Here is a 26055-nt window from a genome sequence, read left to right on the forward strand (position 1 = left end):
CTACTTGAGGTTTTTTTTTTTGTACATTGATCCCACCCTGGGCTAGTTACAACAGGTTTTCAGGGTGAGGCAGTTGAGAGTAAAAGTGAAGTAAGAGCTTCCATTTGTGTATTTTAACAGGTCAGAGTCCACAAAGAAGAAAGATTAAACCACAGCTAGCTGATTGGTCACATACATACCAGCACGTGTTGAGTTAGCAGCTAGCATTATAAAAGCTTTGGGCTGCAAGCTCAGAGGAGTCTCCCTGAGAAGAGAAGGCTGCCATGGATGCAGTCCTGGTTCTGGTGCTCATTCTCTCTAGTCTGCTTCTCCTCTCATTCTGGAGACAGAACTCTGAGAGAAGGAAGCTCCCTCCTGGTCCCACTCCTCTCCCAATCATTGGAAACATCCTTCAGATAGATGTGAAGGACATCAGCAAATCTATTAAAAAAGTAAGTGCTTTTAAAACTTCTTCATTATGTTAAAAAAGATAACTAATCACTTCTATTATTTAACTGTATAATTGTAATGTAAATATTCCCATAGGTTTTTATACTTAGAGTGGCATCGTCAGAAACAGTGGAATTCTATAGTGTATGTAAATTCTTTCTCTGAGCATGTGTGTGTGTGTGTGTGTGTGTGTGTGTGTATGTGTGTGTGTGTGTGTGTATGTGTGTGTGAGTGTGTGTGTGTATGTGTGTGTGTGTGTGTGTGTGTGTGTGTGTGTGTAGGTGTTTGCATGTGTGGGTGAAGATGTCCAATATTGAATTTGAGTGTCTGTTTTAATTGGTTTTCTACATTTCCCTATATCTTCCAGAGAAAGCAATTTTTTGACACATACTTGCAAGGTAATATGTTGTGTATGTCTACACATGTATTCCATACATGGCCTCAGTTTTCATTAAAGGAGTTCCTTTTTTCAGTGGATAGTGATTATGGCAGAAATTCACAACTGGTCAAAATGCAGAGAGTAAGAGACTGTAGGGTACTCTGCCACAAATGTGACATCTATATCACCTGTGACTATTCACTGGGACATACCCTTAAAGAAAATTAACTCTCCAAAAGATGCTCCACCATATAACAAGGACACATGCTCCACTATGTTCATAGCAGCCTTATTTATAATAGCTAGAAGCTGGAAACAACCCAAATGTCCCTCAACAGAGGAATGGATACAGAAAATGTGGTACATCTACACAATGGAATACTACTCAGCTATTAAAAAATGACTTTATGAAATTCATAGGCAAATGGATGAAACTAGAAAATATCCTGAGTGAGGTAACCCAATCACAAAAAAACCACAAACGGTATGCACTCACTAATAAGTGGATATTAGCCCAAAAGCTCGGAATACTCAAGGTACAATACACAGACCACATGAAACTCAGGAAGAAGGAAGACCAAAGTGCGGATGCTTCAGTCCTTCTTAGAAGGGGGAACAAAAATATTAATAGGAGGAGATATGGAGACAAAATTTAGAGCAGAGACTGAAGGAATGGCCATTCAAAGTCTGCCCCACCTGGGGATCCAGTGCATATACATACAGCCACCAAACCCAGTCATTATTGGGGATGCCAAGAGGTGCATGCTAACAGGAGCCTCGTATAGTTGTCTGCTGAGAGGCTCTGCCTGAGTATGACAAATTCAGAGGCAGATGCTCGCAGACAACCATTGAACTGAGAACAGAGTCCCCAATGGAGGAGTTAAAGAAAGGATTGAAGGAGATGAAGGAGCTTGCAATCCCATAAGAACAACGATATCAACCAACCAGAGCTCCCAGGGCCTAAACAACCATCCAAAGATTATACATGGACAGACCCATGGCTCCAGCTGCCTATGTAGCAGAGGATGGCCTTGTGGGGCATCAGTGGGAGGAGAATCCCTTGGTCCTGCCAAGGCTTGATGCAGCAGTGTAAGGGAATGTCAGGTCAGGGAGGTGGGAAGGGGGTGAGTGTGTATGGGGGTACACCCTCATAGAAGAAGGGGGAGGGGGAATGAGTTGGTGGGTTTATGGACAGGAAACAGAGAAAGGGGATAACATTTGAAATGTAAATAAATAAAAATCCAATAAAAAAGACATCAAAAGAGAAAGAGAGAAAGAAAGAAAGAAAGAAAGAAAGAAAGAAAGAAAGAAAGAAAATTAACTCTTTTTCCCAGCAGTTAACAGTTGCCAATAGCTCCTAGGCTAGGTGTGGGACTTTAGGACCAACTCTACACTTGGAATTTGTCTGGCTAGAGATTGCACATGTCTTGTGCATGCTGCCACAACTGCTCTCATTTAATATGTACAACTGCTCTACTGTGTTGAAAAGCACCATTTCCCTGTTACCATTTATAGTGTTTGGGTTTTAGAATCTTTCTATGAGGGTCCCTGAACTTTGGGAGGAAGGAAGTGTCATACAGGTGTCCAATTTAGAGATGATCACTCCATACTGTCTTATCCTCTTCACTTTAACCAGCTGTGGGTCTATGTCTTAATCATTTTCTATTGAAAAAAGAAATGTCTCGGTTCTGGATCCAAGCAGAAAGCGGTTGGTTACTCACGATGTTTGTGCCACTATTGCTCCATTTGGTGTGTCTTATAAGACTGATTGCTAATATTTCTTGTAGAGTCCCAGTTGAGTGAGATTGATGATTTCTTTTCTCCTTCAAAATGGTACATAGCACCTTCCAACACTATAGAAGCTATTATTTATAATGAAATAGGTCAATATTGTTTGTCACCTAGAAAAGCAAAGAACTCAGAGTTCTGTGATCTATCTGTCAGAGGTACTTAAGATCAGTTTGATTACTTAGAAACATCGAATAAGCTCAAGTCAATGGGTATGTTTTATAAACATTGGGGTATTCTTTTAGGGAATGTCAAAGTCATAGAATTATGGAAAGATTAGTATGACTGAGGTTATATGACAAATTTTGTAACACGATGATGGATTATGAACCTAGTATCAGTGGAGCATGATAAATATCTTTAGGGTTTAGAACAGCATTGAGAATGAGGAATTACCAATATTATTTCTTTTCCATGTTGACTTGAGAAACGTTACACAGGAATGTAACTGTGAATGTGATGTGACTAGGAGTTTGAATTTCCTTCCTTCATATATCCACTAGGATGAACTGTAAGCTGGGCTATAAACTGAAATAAATATCCTCTCTCCTAAGAATGTTTTGGTCAGGGTATGTATGTATATATGTATATATATATATATGTATATATATAATCATAGCAGTAGAACTGAAAATAAAGTAGCTAATGAGTTTTTTTATTCATAACTTTACGGCCTAGTAAAAGCTATAGGTTTGGATCAAAATTCATGGGACATTCTTTTATTCGGTCCAGAAAGTTAGATATAGAAATTGAAGAGATGTTTTCAGCATGATGAGAAGCACCTTTAAGTCTATATTTAGAAGACAGATAAAAGGGAATTTAAAATTTTGAGCTTTTGACTTAATTGTAAGCAGCCAGTCCTCCATTAGCTTTTCAAAACTCCATTTAGCAATGTTAAAATTACGCTCTTTGAGATCTTAGTATATCACTAGCATGCTGATGGGTTGTGGAGGGGGGCGAAATTTGAAGCCTTTTCATTTCTTTCTTCCTTTTCATGTCTGAAAACTTTTTCTTATCCCTCTATAACTTGCATTTATATACTTTAAATATCTTCTTAGATCCTTCAATCTTAAACATCATTTTAGAATCTCCAACATTTATAACCTGTATATATTAACTTTAAACATGTTTTCCTCTGTGTGGAACAGTGAACCATGAGAGAAAGCCTGGTCCTCAGTTCAGCTAAAAGCTTGAAACCCCAGAGACCCTGAAGAGATGGTAGGAGCTTCGTCTGATCCAAGTACCAAGTCCCTGTCATATAGACACAACCCCTCATAGATTTGTAAGGGCAATACCCTAAAATTCCTTCCACATGTAGATGAGGCATCCCTAACATTTCAGACCAAGACGATAGGAAAAGAGATGTGACCTGTGGTTACATAGGCTCAAGACAGAGATCTCCACGCTAATGAGGTAACTAGAGGACCAGAGGGTGTTGTCAATATGATTCATTTCCAGACATTCCTCCCTGCAAAAGGTATTTAATCTCAGGCCAACTCTGAGAAGTAGGGTCCGGTTTTACACATCTACTGTCTGCCATGGCAATTACTGATTGGAATCACAGATTGTCTCTTTTTATTGGGATCGGTCATGGGGAGACATGAAGAAGGCCTTTGCTTAGAGACCCGCAGCCTCGTCTCCCTTGGAAGGTCTCTCTGTACTTCCGACCGCAACTGTCACCAAGTTTGCTACTGGCCAAGCCAAGGACTCTCCCAGTGGGACTGACTAGTCAGAGCTCCCTTTCCCCCCAACCCCCAAGCCCCGGGTTAGACACAACCCTTGGGCCTCCAACTCTGTTTTCAGATTTTCCTTGACTCCCGAGTGGTGCCTAGATGACCAAGAGCCTGAGAACTCCACAGCCCTGGTGTTGTCAAATGCTCAAGGACCCCCGAAGCAGCTCTGGCTTTCCCACATCTCAGACTGCCTTCCCACCCTCAGAGATATGCCTCAGCGCTCCATTAGAGCCCAGCATACCCTGCCCTGTCCCTGCTCCCCATGGAGGCATGGGATAAGCATAGTCAAACTCTTGTGTTCTGTCTCCCCAGTAGCCATGCACTATGGCAGAGCAGATACGAGACCACAACCCTATACCTCTGAAGCATTTTTATTTATATTCCTAAATTATTTTCCTCTTAACATCCAAGTTTTATTTTTAACATACTCTAACTTGCATACTTTATCACTTGCATTTGTCAATCTCAAACATTTTCCTAACCCTACAAACATATTTTAGATCATCAGACCTTAAGTTAATTTTACATTTTTATTTATTTATTGTGAGATTTGGGTAGGTGATTATTGAGAGCATTCATGTAAATGAAGGAATTGTAAAAGTTCCATCCTTTAACATGAAGTCTGTGAGCAAGGCAAACCTCTTTGACTTTCTTAAAAAGAGACCTAGTAGCTTTAACTAATGAATTGACTAATGAACTAACACAACAGAGGATTATCTTGAGGTAAGAGCTAGTTGCCTGTTGTTTATTAGCTGTCAATCTACAATTAGCTCAGCTGTCAGTATGATCAGAGACCTGATGAGGATAAATTGTTACCGAAATGACTATGTATCAGTTAAAATGAGAGTACAGAGAGTAGTCCATATATTATTACCTAGAATTAGGGAAGGCTAGAGGAATCTGATGAGTAGGGTGACCCCATAGGAAAACCAGTGTTCTCAACAAACCCGAACCCCTGAGATCTCTCAGACACTTATCTCCCAACCAGGCAATATACACTGGCTGGTCCAAGGCCCCTGACACATACACAGCAGAGGACTGACTGTTCTGCTCTCAATGAGAGAAGATGCACCTAATCCTGGAGAGACTTGAGGTCCCAGTGAATGGGGAGACCTGGCAGGGATAGGGTTTGGAGTTGGGGATGGGGGTGGGGGGATGGGGACTTCCTAATGAAGATGGTGGAGGAGGAATGGGGTGAGGAACTGTTGAAGGGCAGAATGGGAGGCGCATAATGACTGGACTCTAAGAAAGATTAAAGATAATTTAAAAAGATTTAAAAATTAAATAAATATAAATATAAAGCCTTATTTTCTGTGCCTGACGGCCAGAGACTACCTTTGCCCTCAGTGCCACAGAGACACTGAAGGTAGTCTTTGGACATCAGGCCTAGAAAATAATGCCCTGCTCCTTATCTTCTTCCAGCCTTCCCTAATTCAACTTCAGGGGTCCCCGACTTCAGACCATTGGCTGGGTATAAGTATCTACTTCTGTCTCAGCCAGGTGCTTGTTGGGCCTCTCAGAGGGAAGCCATGCTAGGTTCCAGTCTATGAGTACATCATAGCATCAGTAATGATATCAGGCCTTGGATTCTCCCCTTTAGATATGTCCCAATTTGGACTAGTCACTGTACCTCCTTTCCCTCAGTCTCATCTCCATTTTTGTTCCTGTAATTCTTTTAGACAGGAAAAATTCTGGGTCAGAGTTTTTTGGCTGTGGGATGGCAATTCCATCCCTCCATTTGATGTCCTGTCTTTTTAGTCCTGTCTTTCTACCAGAGGTGCAGTCTACAAGTTCCCTCTCCCCACTGTTGGACATTACATCTAATGGCCTTCCCTTTGAATCTTGAAATTCTCTGGCTTCACTTCTGGCCCCATCCCCAATACCTGATCATGTTTCCCTTTTCCCTGCTTCTCCTCCTCCCCTATCCCACCCAGGTCCCTCTCTCCTTCTGTCCTCTGGTTTCCTTTCCCTCCCAAGTAAGACTGAAACATCCTCACTTGGGCCCTACTGCTTGTTAACCAGTTTTGAGTTCTGTGGACTGTATCCTGGGTATCTTTGGGCTAATATCCACTTATTAGTGAGTACATACCATGCATGTCCTTTTGGTCTGAGTTACCTCCCTTAGGATAATATTTTCTAGTTCCATCTATTTGCTAGGACAACTCATGATGTCCCTGTTCTTTTTTTTTTTTCTTCGGAGCTGGGGACCGAACCCAGGGCCTTGTGCTTGCTAGGCAAGCGCTCTACCACTGAGCTAAATCCCCAACCCCATCCCTGTTCTTAATAGCTGAATAATATTCCATTGTTTAAGTGAACTACATTCTTCTGTTGTGGGACATCTCTGTTGCTTCCAGCTTCTGGCTATCACAAATAAGGCTGCTATGGACATAGTGGAGCATGTGCCCTTTTAGCATGGTGGCCATCTTTTGGGTATACACACAGGAGTGGTATAGCTGGGTCTTCAGGTAGATCTATTTCTAAATTTCTGAGGAATCTCCAGATTGATTTCCAGACTGTTTATACCAGTTTGCAATCCCACTAGCAATGGAGGACTTCTCTTTCTCTGCACTCTTGCCAACATGTGTTGTCACCTGAGTTTTTTAATCTTGACCTTTCCAATTGGTATAAGGGGGCATCTCAGGGTTGTTTTGATTTGCATTTCCCTGATGACTAAGAACTTTGAGTATTTCTTTATGTGCTTCTGAGTCATTCAAGATTCCTCTGTTGTGAATTCTCTGTTTGGTTCTATATCTCATTTTTTTTGTTTGTGTTAGGTTTTTTTTTTTTTTTTTTGGAGATTAGCTTCTTGTGTTCTTTATATATTTTTATTGAATAGATGCCTTCTATCGGATGGAGAGGTAGAGAAGATCTTTTTCTCAATTTCTAGGTTGTTGATTTGTTTTACTGACTATATTCATTGCCTTACAGAAGCTTTCCATTTCATGAGGTCCCATTTGCCAATTCTTGATCTTAGAACCTGGGCGATTGGAGTTCTGTTTAGGAAATTTCCCTCTTTGCCAATAAGTTCAAGGCTCTTTCTCACTTTCTCTTCTATTATATTGAGTGTATCTGGTTTTATGTTGAGATTCTTCATCCATATGTACTTGAGCTTTGTGCAAGGTGACAAATATGGGTCTATTTTCATTTTTCTGCATACAGAAAGCCAGTTAGACCAGCACCACTTATTGAAGATGCTTTCCATTTTCCACTGTATGTTTTTGGTTTCTTTGTCAAAGATCAAGTGTTCATAGGTGTGTAGTTTTATTTCTGGGTCTTCAATTCTATTCCTTTGATCAACCTGTCTGTCTCTGTCTCAATACCACGCACTTTTTATCACTATTGCTCTGTAGTATAGCTTGAGGTCAGGGATGGTGATTCCCACAGCAGTCTTATTGTTAAGAATTGTTTTCCCTATTCTGTTTTTTTTGCCTTTCCAGATGAATTTGAGAATTGCTCTTTTCACATCTGTGAAGAATTGTGTTGGAACTGGAATTTTGATGTGGATTGTGTTGAATCTGTAGACTGCTTTTGGTAGCATGGCCATTTTTACTGTGTTAATCCTACCAATCCATGAACATGGAAGATTTCTCCATTTACTGAGATCTATGATTTCTTTCTTGGGAGATTTGAAGTTCTTCTCATACAGATGTGCCCTTGTGGAACTGATTTAATTTACTCCAAAATAATTTATATTATTTTTGACGTTTGTGAAGGGTATTTCCCTATTTTCTTTCTCAGCCCATTTATCATTTGTATAAAGGAAAGCTACTGATTTGTTTGAGTTAATTTTATATCCAGCCACTTTGCTGAAGTTGTTTTTCAGCTGCAGAAGTTCTCTGGTAGAATTTTTGGGGTAGCTCATGTATACTATATACTGTCTACAAATAGTGATACCTTCACATCTTCTTTGTCAAGTTTTTATCCCCTTCATCTCCTTCTGTTGTGTTATTGCTCTAAATAGAATTTATTGAATAGATGCATGGAGAGGGGGACAACCTTGTTTTGTCCCTGATTTTAATGGGATTGCTTCAAGTATCATGCCATTTAATTTGATATTGGATTTTGGTTTGTTATATATTACTTTTATTATGTTTGGGTATGTGCCTTGAATTCCTGACCATTGCAATATTTTTAATGAGAAGGGGTGTTGTATTTTGTCAAATGCTTTTCAGCATCTAATGACATAAACATGTGATTTTTTTCTTTGCTCTTTAAAAAATTTATTTTGTTAAGTCTTTTTTATAGTCCAGACTTTTTTTTTTATTAATTTGAGAATTTCTTATATACATTTCGAGTGTTATTCCCTTTCCCGGTTTCCGGGCAAACATCCCCCTCCCCACTCCCCTTCCTTATGGGTGTTCCCCTCCCAACCTTCCCCCCACTGCCGCCCTCCCCCCCACAGTCTAGTTCACTGGGGGTTCAGTCTTAGCAGGACCCAGGGTTTCCCCTTCCACTGGTGCTCTTACTAGGATATTCATTGCTACCTATGAGGTCAGAGTCCAGGGTCAGTCCATGTATAGTCTTTAGGTAGTGGCTTAGTCCCTGGAAGCTCTGGTTGCTTGACATTGTTGTACATATGGGGTCTCGAGCCCCTTCAAGCTCTTTCAGTTCTTTCTCTGATTCCTTCAACGGGGGTCCTATTCTCAGTTCAGTGGTTTGCTGCTGGCATTCGCCTCTGTATTTGCTGTATTCTGGCTGTGTCTCTCAGGAGCGATCTACATCAGGCTCCTGTCAGTCTGCACTTCTTTGCTTCATCCATCTTGTCTAATTGGGTGGCTGTATATGTATGGGCCACATGTGGGGCAGGCTCTGAATGGCTGTTCCTTCAGTCTCTGTTTTAATCTTTGCCTCTCCCTTCCCTGCCAAGGGTATTCTTTTTCCTCATTTAAAGAAGGAGTGAAGCATTCACATTTTGATCATCCGTCTTGAGTTTAGTTTGTTCTAGGGATCTAGGGTAATTCAAGCATTTGGGCTAATAGTCACTTATCAATGAGTGCATACCATGTATGTCTTTCTGTGATTGGGTGATATTTTCCAGTTCCAACCATTTGCTTACGAATTTCATAAACTCGTTGTTTTTGAGAGCTGACTAATATTCCATTGTATAGATGTACCACATTCTCTGTATCCATTCCTCTGTTGAAGGGCATCTGGGTTCTTTCCATTTTCTGGCTATTATAAATAAGGCTGCGATGAACATAGTGGAGCACGTGTCTCTTTTATATGTTGAGGCATCTTTTGGGTATATGCCCAAGAGAGGTATAGCTGGATCCTCAGGCAGTTCAATGTCCAATTTTCTGAGGAACCTCCAGACTGATTTCCAGAATGGTTTTGCCAGTCTGCAGTCCCACCAACAATGGAGGAGTGTTCCTCTGTCTCCACATCCTCTCCAGCATCTGCTGTCACCTGAGTTTTTGATCTTAGCCATTCTCACTGGTGTGAGGTGAAATCTCAGGGTTGTTTTGATTTGCATTTCCCTTATGACTAAAGATGTGGAACATTTCTTTAGGTGTTTCTCAGCCATTCGGCATTCCTCAGCTGTGAATTCTTTGTTTAGCTCTGAACCCCATTTTTTAATAGGGTTATTTGTTTCCCTGCGGTCTAACTTCTTGAGTTCTTTGTATATTTTGGATATAAGGCCTCTATCTGTTGTAGGATTGGTAAAGATCTTTTCCCAATCTGTTGGTTGCTGTTTTGTCCTAACCACAGTGTCCTTTGCCTTACAGAAGCTTTGCAGTTTTATGAGATACCATTTGTCGATTCTTGATCTTAGAGCGTAAGCCATTGGTGTTTTGTTCAGGAAATTTTTTCCAGTGCCCATGTGTTCCAGATGCTTCCCTAGTTTTTCTTCTATTAGTTTGAGTGTATCAGGTTTGATGTGGAGGTCCTTGATCCACTTGGACTTAAGCTTTGTACAGGATGATAAGGATGGATCGATCTGCATTCTTCTACATGTTGCCCTCCAGTTGAACCAGCACCATTTGCTGAAAATGCTATCTTTTTCCATTGGATGTTTTTGGCTCCTTTGTCAAAAATCAAGTGACCATAGGTGTGTGGGTTCATTTCTGGGTCTTCAATTCTATTCCATTGGTCTATCTGTCTGTCTCTGTACGAATACCATGCAGTTTTTATCACTATTGCTGTGTAATACTGCTTGAGTTCAGGGATAGTGATTCCCACTGAAGTCCTTTTATTGTTGAGGATAGCTTTAGCTATCCTGGGTTTTTTGTTATTCCAGATGAATTTGCAAATGTTCTGTCTAACTCTTTGAAGAATTGGATTGGTATTTTGATGGGGATTGCATTGAATCTGTAGATTGCTTTTGGTAAAATGGCCATTTTTACTATATTAATCCTGCCAATCCATGAGCATGGGATATCTTTCCATCTTCTGAGGTCTTCTTCAATTTCTTTCCTCAGTGTCTTGAAGTTCTTATTGTACAGATCTTTTACTTGCTTGGTTAAAGTCACACCGAGGTACTTTATATTATTTGGGTCTATTATGAAGGGTGTCATTTCCCTAATTTCTTTCTCGGCTTGTTTCTCTTTTGTATAGAGGAAGGCAACTGATTTATTTGAGTTAATTTTATACCCAGGCACTTTGCTGAAGTTGTTTATCAGCTTTAGTAGTTCTCTGGTGGAACTTTTGGGATCACTTAAATATACTATCATGTCACCTGCAAATAGTGATATTTTGACCTCTTCTTTTCCGATCTGTATCCCCTTGATCTCCTTTTGTTGTCTGATTGCTCTGGCTAGAACTTCAAGAACTATATTGAATAAGTAGGGAGAGAGTGGGCAGCCTTGTCTAGTCCCGGATTTTAGTGGGATTGCTTCAAGTTTCTCTCCATTTAGTTTAATGTTAGCAACTGGTTTGCTGTATATGGCTTTTACTATGTTTAGGTATGGGCCTTGAATTCCTATTCTTTCCAGGACTTTTATCATGAAGGGGTGGTGAATTTTGTCAAATGCTTTCTCAGCATCTAATGAAATGATCATGTGGTTCTGTTCTTTCAGTTTGTTTATATAATGGATCACATTGATGGTTTTCCATATATTAAACCATCCCTGCATGCCTGGGATGAAGCCTACTTGATCATGGTGGATGATTGTTTTGATGTGCTCTTGAATTCGGTTTGCCAGAATTTTATTGAGTATTTTTGCGTCGATATTCATAAGGGAAATTGGTCTGAAGTTCTCTTTCTTTGTTGTGTCTTTGTGTGGTTTAGGTATAAGAGTAAATGTGGCTTCGTAGAAGGAATTCGGTAGTGCTCCATCTGTTTCAGTTTTGTGGAATAGTTTGTATAATATTGGTATAAGGTCTTCTATGAAGGTTTGATAGAATTCTGCACTAAACCCGTCTGGACCTGGGCTCTTTTTGGTTGGGAGACCTTTAATGACTGCTTCTATTTCCTTAGGAGTTATGGGGTTGTTTAACTGGTTTATCTGTTCCTGATTTAACTTCGATACCTGGTATCTGTCTAGGAAATTGTCCATTTCCTGAAGATTTTCAAGTTTTGTTGAATATAGGTTTTTATAGTAAGATCTGATGATTTTTTGAATTTCCTCTGAATCTGTAGTTATGTCTCCCTTTTCATTTCTGATTTTGTTAATTTGGACACACTCTCTGTGTCCTCTCGTTAGTCTGGCTAAGGGTTTATCTATCTTGTTGATTTTCTCAAAGAACCAGCCTTTGGTTCTGTTGATTCTTTCTATGGTCCTTTTTGTTTCTACTTGGTTGATTTCAGCTCTGAGTTTGATTATTTCCTGCCTTCTACTCCTCCTGGGTGTATTTGCTTCTTTTTGTTCTAGAGCTTTTAGGTGTGCTGTCAAGCTGCTGACATATGCTCTTTCCTGTTTCTTTCTGCAGGCACTCAGCGCTATGAGTTTTCCTCTTAGCACGGCTTTCATTGTGTCCCATAAGTTTGGGTATGTTGTACCTTCATTTTCATTAAATTCTAAAAAGTTTTTAATTTCTTTCTTTATTTCTTCCTTGACCAGGTTATCATTGAGTAGAGCATTGTTCAATTTCCACGTATATGTGGGCATTCTTCTTTTATTGTTATTGAAGACCAGTTTTAGGCCGTGGTGGTCCGATAGCACGCATGGGATTATTTCTATCTTTCTGTACCTGTTGAGGCCCGTTTTTTGACCAATTATACGGTCAATTTTGGAGAAAGTACCATGAGGAGCTGAGAAGAAGGTATATCCTTTTGCTTTAGGATAGAATGTTCTATAAATATCCGTTAAGTCCATTTGGCTCATGACTTCTATTAGTCTGTCGACATCACTGTTTAATTTCTGTTTCCATGATCTGTCCATTGATGAGAGTGGGGTGTTGAAATCTCCCACTATTATTGTGTGAGGTGCAATGTGTGTTTTGAGCTTTAGTAAGGTTTCTTTTACGTATGTAGGTGCCCTTGTATTTGGGGCATAGATATTTAGGATTGAGAGTTCATCTTGGTGGATTTTTCCTTTGATGAATATGAAGTGTCCTTCCTTATCTTTTTTGATGACTTTTAGTTGGAAATTGATTTTATTTGATATTAGAATGGCTACTCCAGCTTTCTTCTTCTGACGATTTGCTTGGAAAGTTGTTTTCCAGCCTTTCACTCTGAGGTAGTGTCTGTCTTTGTCTCTGAGGTGTGTTTCCTGTAGGCAGCAGAATGCAGGGTCCTCGTTGCGTATCCAGTTTGTTAACCTATGTCTTTTTATTGGGGAGTTGAGGCCATTGATATTGAGAGATATTAAGGAATAGTGATTATTGCTTCCCGTTACATTCATATTTGGATATAAGGTTATGTTTGTGTGCTTTCATTCACTTTGTTTCGTTGCCAAGACGATTAGTTTCTTGCTTCTTCTAGGGTATAGCTTGCCTCCTTATGTTGGGCTTTACCATTTATTATTTTTTGTAGTGCTGGATTTGTAGAAAGATATTGTGTAAATTTGGTTTTGTCATGGAATATCTTGGTTTCTCCATCAATGTTAATTGAGAGTTTTGCTGGATACAGTAACCTGGGCTGCCATTTGTGTTCTCTTAGGGTCTGTATAACATCAGTCCAGGATCTTCTGGCCTTCATAGTTTCTGGCGAGAAGTCTGGTGTGATTCTGATAGGTCTACCTTTATATGTTACTTGACCTTTTTCCCTTACTGCTTTTAATATTCTTTCTTTATTTTGTGCGTTTGGTGTTTTGACAATTATGTGGCGGGAGGTGTTTCTTTTCTGGTCCAATCTATTTGGTGTTCTGTAGGCTTCTTGTATGTCTATGGGTATCTCTTTTTTTAGGTTAGGGAAGTTTTCTTCTATGATTTTGTTGAAGATATTTACTGGTCCTTTGAGCTGGGAGTCTTCACTCTCTTCTATACCTATTATCCTTAGGTTTGATGTTCTCATTGAGTCCTGGATTTCCTGTATGTTTTGGACCAGTAGCTTTTTCTGCTTTACATTATCTTTGACAGTTGAGTCCATGATTTCTATGGAATCTTCTGCTCCTGAGATTCTCTCTTCCATCTCTTGTATTCTGTTGGTGAAGCTTGTATCTACAGCTCCTTGTCTCTTCTTTTGGTTTTCTATATCCAGGGTTGTTTCCCTGTGTTCTTTCTTGATTGCTTCTATTTCCATTTTTAATTCCTTCAACTGTTTGATTGTGTTTTCCTGGAATTCTTTCAGGGATTTTTGTGTCTCCTCTCTATGGGCTTCTGCTTGTTTATTTATGTTTTCCTGGAATTCTTTCAGGCATTTTTGGGATTCCTCTCTGTAGGCTTCTACTTGTTCTCTAAGGGAGTTCTTCACGTCTTTCTTGAAGTCCTCCAGCATCATGATCAAAAATGATTTTGAAACTAGAACTTGCTTTTCTGGTGTGTTTGGATATTCCATGTTTGTTTTGATGGGAGAATTGGGCTCCGATGGTGCCATGTAGTCTTGGTTTCTGTTGCTTGGGTTCCTGCGCTTGCCTCTCGCCATCAGATTATCTCTAGTGTTACTTTGTTCTGCTATTTCTGACAGTGGCTAGACTGTCCTATAAGCCTGTGTGTCAGGAGTGCTGTAGACCTGTTTTCCTCTCTTTCAGTCAGTTATGGGGACAGAGTGTTCTTCTTTCGGGCGTGTAGTTTTTCCTCTCTACAGGTCTTCACCTGTTCCTGTGGGCCTGTGTCTTGAGTTCACCAGGCAGCTTTCTTGCAGCAGAAAATTTGGTCTTAACTGTGGTCCCGAGGCTCAAGTTCGCTCATGGGGTGCTGCCCACGGGCTCTCTGCAGCGGTAGCAAGCAGGAAGACCTGTGCCGCCCCTTCTGGGAGCTTCAGTGCACCAGGGTTTCAGATGGTCTTTGGCTTTTTCCTCTGGCGTCCGAGATGTGTGTGCAGGGAGCAGTCTCTTCTGGTTTCCCAGGCTTGTCTGCCTCTCTGAAGGTTTAGCTCTCCCTCCCATGGGATTTGGGTGCAGAGAACTGTTTATCCGGTCTGTTTCCTTCAGGTTCGGGCGGTGTCTCAGGCAGGGGTCCTGCCGCTCCTGGGCCCTCCCCCACCGGAGCCCAGAGGCCTTATACAGTTTCATCTTGGGCCAGGGATGTGGGCAGGGGTGAGCAGTGTTGGTGGTCTCTTCCGCTCTGCAGCCTCAGGAGTGCCCACCTGACCAGGCGATTGGGTCTCTCTCTCACCGGGTCTGGGAGCAGAGAGCTGCTGCGGGCCGGGATCCCCGGGTGTGGGACTTTCGGTAAACACAGAACGTGCCCGGTCCTAGAGGAATTCTGCTTCCGTGTGTCCCAAGCTCACCAGGCAGCTTTCTTGCAGCAGAAAAGTTGGTCTTACCTTTGGTCCCGAGGCTCAAGTTCGCTCGTGGGGTGCTGCCCACGGGCTCTCTGCAGCGGCAGCTAGTAGGAAGACCTGTGCCGCCCCTTCCGGGAGGTTCAGTGCACCAGGGTTCCAGATGGTCTTTGGCTTTTTCCTCTGGCGTCCGAGATGTGTGTGCAGGGAGCAGTCTCTTCTGGTTTCCCAGGCTTGTCTGCCTCTCTGAAGGTTTAGCTCTCCCTCCCACGGGATTTGGGTGCAGAGAACTCAAACTCGTTGTTTTTGATAGCTGAGTAATATTCCATTGTGTAGATGTACCACATTTTCTGTATCCATTCCTCTGTTGAAGGGCATCTGGGATCTTTCCAGCTTCTGGCTATTATAAACAAGGCTGCGATGAACATAGTGGAGCATGTGTCTTTTTTATATGTTGGGGCATCTTTTGGGTATATGCCCAAGAGAGGTATAGCTGGATCCTCAGGTAGTTCAATGTCCAATTTTCTGAGGAACCTCCAGAATGATTTCCAGAATGGTTGTACCAGTCTGCAATCCCACTAACAATGGAGGAGTGTTCCTCTTTCTCCGCATCCTCTCCAGCATCTGCTGTCATCTGAGCTTTTGATCTTAGCCCTTCTCACTGGTGTGAGGTGAAATCTCAGGGTTGTTTTGATTTGCATTTCCCTTATGACTAAAGATGTTGAATATTTCTTTGGGTGTTTCTCAGCCATTCGGCATTCCTCAGCTGTGAATTCTTTGTTTAGCTCTGAACCCCATTTTTTTAAGATTTATTTATTCATTTATTATATATAAGTACACTGTAGCTGTCTTCAGATACACCAGAAGCGGGCATCGGATCTCTTTACAGATGGTTGTGAGCCACCATGTGGTTGCTGGGTTTTGAACTCAGGACCTCTGGAAGAGCAGTCGAGTGCTCTTAACTGCTGAGCCATCTCTCCAGCCCTCTGAACCCCATTTTTAATAGGGTTATTTGTCTCCCTGCGGTCTAACTTCTTGAGTTCTTTGTATATTTTGGATATAAGGCCTTTATCTGTTGTAGGATTGGTAAAGATCTTTTCCCAATCTGTTGGTTGCCGATTTGTCCTAACCACAGTGTCCTTTGCCTTACAGAAGCTTTGCAGTTTTATGAGATCCCATTTGTCGATTCTTGATCTTAGAGCATAAGCCATTGGTGTTTTGTTCAGGAAATTTTTTCCAGCGCCCATGTGTTCCAGGTGCTTCCCTAGTTTTTCTTCTATTAGTTTGAGTGTATCAGGTTTGATGTGGAGGTCCTTGATCCACTTGGATTTAAGCTTTGTACAGGGTGATAAGCATGGATCAATCTGCATTCTTCTACATGTTGACCTCTAGTTGAACCAGCACCATTTGCTGAAAATGCTATCTTTTTTCCATTGAATGGTTTCAGCACCTTTGTCAAAAATCAGGTGCCCATAGGTGTGTGGGTTCATTTCTGGGTCTTCAATTCTATTTCATTGGTCTATCTGTCTGTTTCTGTACCAATACCTTTCAGTTTTTATCACTATTGCTCTGTAATACTGCTTCAGTTCAGGGATAGTGATTCCCCCTGAAGTCCTTTTATTGTTGAGGATAGTTTTAGCTATCCTGGGTTTTTTGTCATTCCAGATGGATTTGCAAATTGTTCTGTGTAACTCTTTGAAGAATTGGATTGGTATTTTGATGGGGATTGCATTGAATCTGTAGATCGCTTTTAGTAAAATGGCCATTTTTACTATGTTAATCCTGCCAATCCATGAGCATGGGATATCTTTCCATCTTCTGAGTTCTTCTTCAATTTCTTTCTTCAGTGTCTTGAAGTTCTTATTGTACAGATCTTTTACTTGCTTGGTTAAAGTCACACCGAGGTACTTTATATTATTTGGGTCTATTATGAAGGGTCTCGTTTCCCTAATTTCTTTCTTGGCTTGTTTCTCTTTTGTATAGAGGAAGGCAACTGATTTATTTGAGTTAATTTTATACCCAGCCACTTTGCTGAAGTTGTTTATCAGCTTTAGTAGTTCTCTGGTGGAACTTTTGGGATCACTTAAATAAACTATCATATCATCTGCAAATAGTGATATTTTGACTTCTTTTTTTCCGATCTGTATCCCCTTGACCTTTTTTTGTTGTCTGATTTGCTCTGGCTAGAACTTCAAGAAGTATATTGAATAAGTAGGGAGAGAGTGGGCAGCCTTGTCTAGTCCCTGATTTTAGTGGGATTGCTTCAAGTTTCTCTCCATTAATTTAATGTTAGCAACTGGTTTGTTGTATATGGCTTTTACTATGTTTAGGTATGGGCCTTGAATTCCCATTCTTTCCAGGACTTTTATCATGAAGGGGTGTTGAATTTTGTCAAATGCTTTCTCAGCATCTAATGAAATGATCATGTGGTTTTGTTCTTTCAGTTTGTTTATATAATGGATCACGTTGATGGTTTTCCGTATATTAAACCATCCCTGCATGCCTGGGTTGAAGCCTACTTGATCATGGTGGATGATTGTTTTGATGTGCTCTTGGATTCGGTTTGCCAGAATTTTATTGAGTATTTTTGCGTTGTTATTCATAAGGGAAATTGGTCTGAAGTTCTCTTTCTTTTTTGGGTCTTTGTGTGGTTTAGGTATAAGAGTAATTGTGCCTTCATAGAAGGAATTCGGGAGTGATCCATCTGTTTCAATTTTGTGGATTAGTTTGGATAATATTGGTATGAGGTCTTCTATGAAGGTTTGATAGAATTCTGCACTAACCCCGTCTGGACCTGGGCTCTTTTTGGTTGGGAGACCTTTAATGACTGCTTCTATTTCCTTAGGAGGTATGGGGTTGTTTAACTGGTTTATCTGTTCCTGATTTAACTTTGGTATCTGGTATCTGTCTAGGAAATTGTCCATTTCCTGTAGATTTTCAAGTTTTGTTGAATATAGGCTTTTATAGTAAGATCTGATGTTTTTTTGAATTTCCTCTGAATCTGTAGTTATGTCTCCCTTTTCATTTCTGATTTTGTTAATTTGGACACACTCTCTGTGTCCTCTCGTTAGTCTGGCTAAGGGTTTATCTATCTTGTTGATTTTCTCAAAGAACCAGCTTTTGGTTCTGTTGATTCTTTCTATGGTCCTTTTTGTTTCTACTTGGTTGATTTCAGCTCTGAGTTTGATTATTTCCTGCCTTCTACTCCTCCTGGGTGTATTTGCTTCTTTTTGTTCTAGAGCTTTTAGGTGTGCTGTCAAGCTGCTGACATATGCTCTTTCCTGTTTCTTTCTGCAGGCACTCAGCGCTATGAGTTTTCCTCTTAGCACGGCTTTCATTGTGTCCCATAAGTTTGGGTATGTTGTACCTTCATTTTCATTAAATTCTAAAAAGTTTTTAATTTCTTTCTTTATTTCTTCCTTGACCAGGTTATCATTGAGTAGAGCATTGTTCAATTTCCACGTATATGTGGGCATTCTTCCCTTATTGTTATTGAAGACCAGTTTTAGGCCGTGGTGGTCTGATAGCACGCATAGCATTATTTCTATCTTTCTGTACCTGTTGAGGCCCGTTTTTTGACCAATTATATGGTCAGTTTTGGAGAAAGTACCATGAGGAGCTGAGAAGAAGGTATATCCTTTTGCTTTAGGATAGAATGTTCTATAAATATCCGTTAAGTCCATTTGGCTCATGACTTCTCTTTGTCTACGTCTCTGTTTAATTTCTGTTTCCATGATCTGTCCATTGATGAGAGTGGGGTGTTGAAATCTCCCACTATTATTGTGTGAGGTGCAATGTGTGTTTTGAGCTTTAGTAAAGTTTCTTTTATGTATGTAGGTGCCCTTGTGTTTGGGGCATAGATATTTAGGATTGAGAGTTCATCTTGGTGGATTTTTCCTTTGATGAATATAAAGTGTCCTTCCTTATCTTTTTTGATGACTTTTAGTTGAAAATTGATTTTATTTGATATTAGAATGGCTACTCCAGCTTGCTTCTTCCGACCATTTGCTTTGAAAGTTGATTTCCAGCCTTTCAGTCTGAGGTAGTGTCTGTCTTTGTCTCTGAGGTGTGTTTCCAGTAGTCAGCAGAATGCAGGGTCCTCATTGTATATCCAGTTTGTTAATCTATGTCTTTTTATTGGGGAATTGAGACCATTGATGTTGAGAGATATTAAGGAATAGTTATTATTGCTTCCTGTTATATTCATATTTGGATGTGAGATTATGCTTGTGTGCTTTTCTTCTCTTTGTTTTGTTGCCAAGACGATTAGTTTTCTTGCTTCTTCTAGGGTATAGCTTGCTTCCTTATGTTTGGCTTTACCATTTATTATCCTTTGTAGTGTTGGATTTGTAGAAAGATATTGTGTAAATTTGGTTTTGCCATGGAATATCTTGGTTTCTCCATCTATGTTAATTGAGAGTTTTGCAGGATACAGTAACCTGGGCTGGCATTTGTGTTCTCTTAGGGTCTGTATGACATCTGTCCAGGATCTTCTGGTTTTCATAGTCTCTGGCGAAAAGTCTGGTGTGATTCTGATAGGTCTGCCTTTATATGTTACTTGACCTTTTTCCCTTACTGCTTTTAGTATTCTTTCTTTATTTTGTGCGTTTGGTGTTTGGACTATTATTTGATGGGAGGAGTTTCTTTTCTGGTCCAATCTATTTTGAGTTCTGTAGGCTTCTTGTATGCCTATGGGTATCTCTTTCTTTAGTTTAGGGAAGTTTTCTTCTATGATTTTGTTGAAGATATTTACTGGTCCTTTGAGCTGGGAGTCTTCACTCTCTTCTATACCTATTATCCTTAGGTTTGATGTTCTCATTGAGTCCTGGATTTCCTGTATGTTTTGGACCAGTAGCTTTTTCTGCTTTACATTATCTTTGACAGTTGAGTCCATGATTTCTATGGAATCTTCTGCTCCTGAGATTCTCTCTTCCATCTCTTTTATTCTGTTGATGAACCTCGTATCTACAGCTCCTTGTCTCTTCTTTTGATTTTCTATATCCAGGGTTGTTTCCATGTGCTGTTTCTTTCTTTCTTTTTTTTTTTTTGGTTCTTTTTTTTTGGAGCTGGGGACCAAACCGAGGGCCTTGGGCTTCCTAGGTAAGCGCTCTACCACTGAGCTAAATCCCCAGCCCCCCCCCATGTGCTGTTTCTTGATTGCTTCTATTTCCATTTTTAATTCCTTCAACTGTTTGATTGTCTTTTCCTGGAAATCTTTCAGGGATTTTTGTGACTCTTCTCTATGGGCTTCTACTTGTTTATTTATGTTTTCCTGGAATTCTTTCAGGAAATTTTGCGATTCTGCTCTGTAGGCTTCTACTGTTTATTAATGTTTTCCTGTGTTTTTCTAAGTGTGATCTTCATGTCTTTCTTGCAGTCCTCCAGCATCATGATCAAATATGATTTTGAAACTAGAGCTTGCTTTTCTAGTGTGTTTGGATATTCTGTGTTTGCTTTGGTGGGAGAATTGGGCTCTGATGATGCCATGTAGTCTTGGTTTCTGTTGCTTGGGTTCCTGGGCTTTCCTCTCGCCATCAGATCATCTGTAGTGTTACTTTGTTCTGCTCTTTCTGACAGTGGCTAGACTGTCCTATAAGCCTGTGTGTCAGGAGTGCTGTAGACCTGTTTTCTTTCAGCCAGTTATGGGGACAGAGTGTTCTGCGTTTGGGCATGTAGGTTTTCCTATGTACAGGTCTTCATCTGTTCCTGGGGGCCTGTGTCTTGAGTTCACCAGGCAGGTCGCTTGCAGCAGAAAATTTGGTCTTACCTGTGGTCCTGAGGCTCAAGTTTGCTCGTGGGGTGTTGTTTATGAGCTCTCTGTGGCGGCCGCAACCAGGAAGATCTGTGCCACCCTTTCCGGGAGCTTCCGTGCACCAGGGTTCCAGATGGCATTTGGTGTTTTCCTCTGGAATCAGTAATGTGTGCAGAGTGCAGTCTCTTCTGGTTTTCCAGGCGTGTCTGCCTCTCTGAAGGTTTAGTTTTCCCTCCCACGGGATTTGGGTGCAGAGAACTGTTTATCCGGTCGGTCCCTTTAGGTTCTGTCGGTGTCTCAGACGCAGGGGACCTGCTGCTCCTGTGCCCTTATCCAAGGGAACCCAGAGGCCATATACAGTTTCCTCTTGGGCCAGGGATGTGGGCAGGGGTGGGCAGTGTTAGTGGTCCCGCTCTGCAGTCTCAGGAGTGCCCACCTGACCAGGCGGTGAGGGCTCTCTCCCACCTGGTTTGGGAGCAGTGAGCTGCAGGCAGGGATCTGCAGGTTTGGGACTCCTGCTAAATCTCTTTGTTTGTTTTTAACGTGGGTCTCTACATATTGAAATATCCTTGCATCCTTGAAAAGAAGCCAATTGATCATGATGGATGATCGTTTTGATGTGTTCTTGGATTTGGTTTATGAGAATTTTACTGAGTATTTTTGCATCAATATTCATAAGGGAAATTGGTCTGAAGTTCCCTTTGTTTGTTGGGTCTTTGTGTGATTTTGGTGTAAATGTAATTGTGGCTTCATAGAAGGAATTGGGTAGTGCTCCCTCTGTTTCTATTTTGTGGAATAGTTTGGACAGTATTGGTATGAGGTCTTCTATGAAGGTCTGATAGAATTCTGCACTAAACCCATTAGGTTCTCGGCTGTTTTTGGTTGGGAGACTCCCCCCCCCATCTTTATTAAATTGGGTATTTCTTATTTGCATTTCAATTGTTATTCCCTTTCCTGGTTTCCAAGTAAACATCCCCCTAACCCCTCTCCTTCTCTTCTATATGGGTGTTCCCCTCCCCATCTTCCCCCCATTAACGCCCTCCCCCCCAACAATCACGTTCACTGGGGGTTCAGTCTTGGCAGGACCAAGGGCTTCCCCTTCCACTGGTGCTCTTACTAGGCTATTCATTGTTACCGATGCAGTTGGAGCCCAGGGTCAGCCCATGTATACTCTTTGGGGAGTGGCTCAGTCCCTGGAAGCTCTGGTTGTTTGGCATTGTTGTTCATATGGGGTCTCATGCCCCTTCAAGCTCTTTCAGTCCTTTCTCTGAATCTTCAACAGAGGTCATGTTCTCAGTTCGGTGGTTTGCTGCTGGCATTTGCCTATGTATTTGCTGTATTCTGGCTCTGTCTCCCAGGAGAGATCTACATCCAGTTCCTGTCAGCTTGCACTACTTTGCTTCATCCATCTTATCTAGTTTGGTGGCTGTAGATGTATGGGCCACATGTGGGGCAGGCTCTGAATGGGTGTTCCTTCAGCCTCTGTTCTAAACTTTGCCTCCCTATTCTCTGGTTGGGAGACTTTTAAAAACTTCTTCTCTTTCTCTAGGAGTTATGGGTTTGTTCAGATGGTTTATCTGATTTTGATTTGACTTTGGTACCTCTTATTTGTTTACAAAATTGTCCTTTTTCTCCAGATTTACCAGTTTTGTTGAATATAGACTTTTGTAGTAGGATCTGATTTTTTGATTTTCCTCAGGATCTGTTTTGTCTCCCTTTTCATTTCTGATTTTGTTAAGTTGGTCACACTCTCTGTGCCCTCTGGTTAGTCTGGCTAAAGATTTATCTATCTTGTTGATTTTCTCAAAGTACCAGCTACTGGTTTTGTTGATTCTTTGTATAGCCCTTTTTGTTTCTACTCGGTTGATTTCAGCTCTGATTTTGATTATTTCCTGCCTTCTACTCCTCTTGGGTGCATTTGCTTCTCTTTGTTCTAGAGCTTTAGGTGTGCTGTCCAGCTGCTGACATATGCTCTCTCTTGTTTCTTTTTCGAGGCACTCAGAGGTATGAATTCTCCTCTTAGCACTGCTTTTATTGTGTCCCATAAGTTGGGTATGTTGTACCTTCATTTTCATTAAATTCTAAGAAGTCTTTAATTTCTTTATTTCTTCCTTGACCAAGTTATCATTGAGTAGAGCATTTTTCAGCTTCCATGTATATGTGGGCATTCTTTCCTTATTGAAGACCAGCCTTAGTATGTGGTGAACTGATAGGATGCATGGGATTACTTCTATCTTTCTGTATCTGTTGAGGCCTGTTTTGTAACTGAGTATATGGTCAGTTTTGGAGAAAGTACCATGAGGTGGTGAGAAGGAGGTATATCCTTTTGTTTTAGGATGGAATGTTCTATAAATATCTGTTAAGTCCATTTGGTTTATAACTTGTGGTAGTCTGCCTATGTATCTGTTTAATTTCTGTTTCCCTAATTTGTCCACTGATAACAGTGGGGTGTTTAAATCTCCTACTATTATTGTGTGAGGTGCAATGTGTGCTTTAAGCTTTAATAAGGTTTCTTTTATGAATGTAGGTACTCTTGCATTTGGAGCACAGACATTTAGGACTGAGAGTTCATCTTGGCAGATTTTTCCTTTGATGAATATGAACTGTCCCTCCTTATCATTTTAGATAACTTTTGTTTGAAAGTCAATTTTATTTGATATTAGAATGGCTAGTCCAGCTTGTTTCTTGGGACCACTTGCTTGGAAAAATTTTTTTCCTAGCTTTTTAGTCTGAGGAAGTGTCTGTCTTTGTCACTTTGGTGCATTTCCTGTATGTAGCAAAATACTGCGTCCTCTTTAAGCATCCAGTCTGTTAGTCTATGTTTTTTTGGGGGGGAATTGAGTCTATTGATATTAACAGATGTTAAGGAGTAGTGATTGTTACTTCCTGTTATTTTTGTTGTTAGAGGTGGAATTATATTTGTGTGTCTCTCTTTTTGTTTCATTGCAAGGAGATTACTTTCTTGCTTTTTCTAGGGTGTAGTTTACCTCCTTGTGTTGGGCTTTTCCATTTATTATCCTTTGTAGGTCTGGGTTTATAGAAAGATATTGTGTTCATTTGGTTTTGTCACAGAATATCCTGGTTTCTCCATGTATGTTAATTGAGAGTTTTGGTGGATATAGTAGCCTGGGCTGGCATTTGTGTTCTCTTATGGTCTGTATGACATCTGCTCAGGATCTTCTGGCTTTCATAGTCTCTGGTGAGAAGTCTGGTGTAATTCTGATAGGTCTGCCTTTATATGTTACTTGACTTTTCCCCTGACTGCTTTTAGCGTTCTTTCTTTGTTTTGTGCAATTGGTGTTTTGACTACTATGTGAAGGTAGGAATTTCTCTTGTGGTCCAATCTATTTTGAATTTTGTAAGCTCCTTGTATGTTTATAGGCATCTCTTTCTTTAGGTCAGGGAAGTTTTCTTCTATAATTTTGTTGAATATATTTACTGTCCCTTTAATTTGGGAGTCTTCACTCTCTTCTATACCTATTATCTTTAGGTTTGATCTTCTCATTGTGTCTTGGATTTCCTGGATATTTTGGGCCAGGAGCTTTTCCTATTTTACATTATCTTTGACAGTTGTGTCAATGTTTTCTATGGTATCTTTTGCCCCTGAGATTCTGTCTTTTATCTCTTGTATTCTGTTTTTGATACTTGAAGCTATGACTCTAGATCTCTTCCCTAGGTTTTCTATCTCCAGTGTTGTCTCCCTTTGTACTCTCTTTATTGTTTCTATTTCCATTTTTAAATCCTGGATGGTTTTGTTCAATTCCTTCACCTGTTTGTTTATGTTTTCCCATACATCTTTATGGATTTTTCTCTTATATGCTTCTACCTGTTTATTTGTGTTGTTTTCTATTTCTTTAAGGGAGTTATTTATTTCCTTCTTACAATCCTCAATCATCATCATGAAATGTGATTTTAAATTCAGATCTTCATTTTCTGGTGTGTTTGGATATCCAGTATTTGCTTTTGTGGGGGAACTGGGCTTTGATGATGCCAAGTAGTCTTACTTTCTGTTGCTTAGGTTCCTGTGCTTGCCTCTTGCCATCAGGTTCTCTCTGGTGTTAGCTTGTCTTGGTGTCTCTCTGAGTGGCTTGACCCTCCTCTTGACCTGTGTCATCACTCCTGTAGACCAGTTTTCTTTCCACTTGATCTGGGAACAGAGAGTTGCTCCTGGGTTTGTGTGACCTGAAGCCTCCAGCTAGGTTGCTTGGTAAGAAGACTTCATCTTACCTCTGCTCTCAGGTGTGTAGGTACTCCTGGTGACTGGTTCTTAGCTCTAGGCCAGGCAGAAACCTGAAGGGTCCTGTCTCTAACTACTCCTAGGTCCCTCTGCACAAATGGCACAGATGACATTAGGTTATTTCCTGCTGGCTCAGGAATGTGGGCAGAAAGTAATTGTCTCCTCTGAGTTCTCAGGACTGTCCTCACTTCTGAGGGTCAAGCTCTCTCCCTCTTGGGATTTGGATGCAGGGAGCTGTGGGATCAGTTCAGTTCAGGAGACTTCCACTCTTTCCCCACGGTATTTGGCTACAGAGAATCATGGGACTCATTCATCTCCTGGTGCAGGTGGAAACCAGAAGGATTTATTAATTAATTTTAACATCCCAAATGATACCCCTTCCCAGTCCCTCCTCACAGAATTCCTCCTTCCAGGCTCCCTCCCCTTTGCATCTGAAATGATGCCCCTCCTGGGTATCCCTGCACTATGCTGCATCAAATTTCTGCAGGATTAGGTGCATCTTCTACCACTGAGGCCAGACAATTCAGCTCTCTGTTATATATGTACTGGATCCATTGGGCTAGCTTTTTGGTTGGTTTCTTATTCTCTGGGAGTTTCCAGAGGTCCAGATTAGTTGACACTATTGGTCTTCCTGTGTGATTGCCACCCCAGTCAGGGCCTTTAAGCCTCTCACTCACTCTTCCATTAGGGGTCAGTCCAGTGCTTGTCTGTGAGTACCTGCATCTGTCTCAATGACCTGCTGTGTAGAGCCTCTCAGATGACAGCTATGTTAAGCTTCTGTCTGCATACCATAGTACCAATACTTGTGTCAGAGATTGATTTCCTACCCATGGGATTCGTCTCAAGTTTGGCCAGTTGCTGGTCAGCCATTTCTTCAGTCTCTGTTACATCTTGTCTCTGAATTTCTTTAGACAGGACCAACTTTGAGTTGAGAGTTTTGTAGGTAGTTCGATGTCTCCATCCTTCCACTGGGGA

At 40.9% G+C, this 26055-nt stretch overlaps 1 protein-coding gene across 1 annotated transcript in view; it reads left to right on the forward strand.

Moving 5' to 3' along the window:
* The first annotated feature begins 236 nt into the window (after positions 1-236).
* The window catches only part of Cyp2c55 (cytochrome P450, family 2, subfamily c, polypeptide 55), a 45144-nt gene continuing 19325 nt past the window's right edge, over positions 237-26055 (forward strand). Inside the window, exon 1 of the mRNA NM_001419527.1 lies at positions 237-431. Coding sequence (NP_001406456.1) covers positions 264-431 — 168 coding nt within the window. The 5' untranslated portion in view covers positions 237-263. The remainder of the gene's footprint in view (positions 432-26055) is intronic.

The sequence above is a fragment of the Rattus norvegicus genome, chromosome 1, assembly GCF_036323735.1.
Source record: "Rattus norvegicus strain BN/NHsdMcwi chromosome 1, GRCr8, whole genome shotgun sequence".
NCBI lineage: Eukaryota > Metazoa > Chordata > Mammalia > Rodentia > Muridae > Rattus > Rattus norvegicus.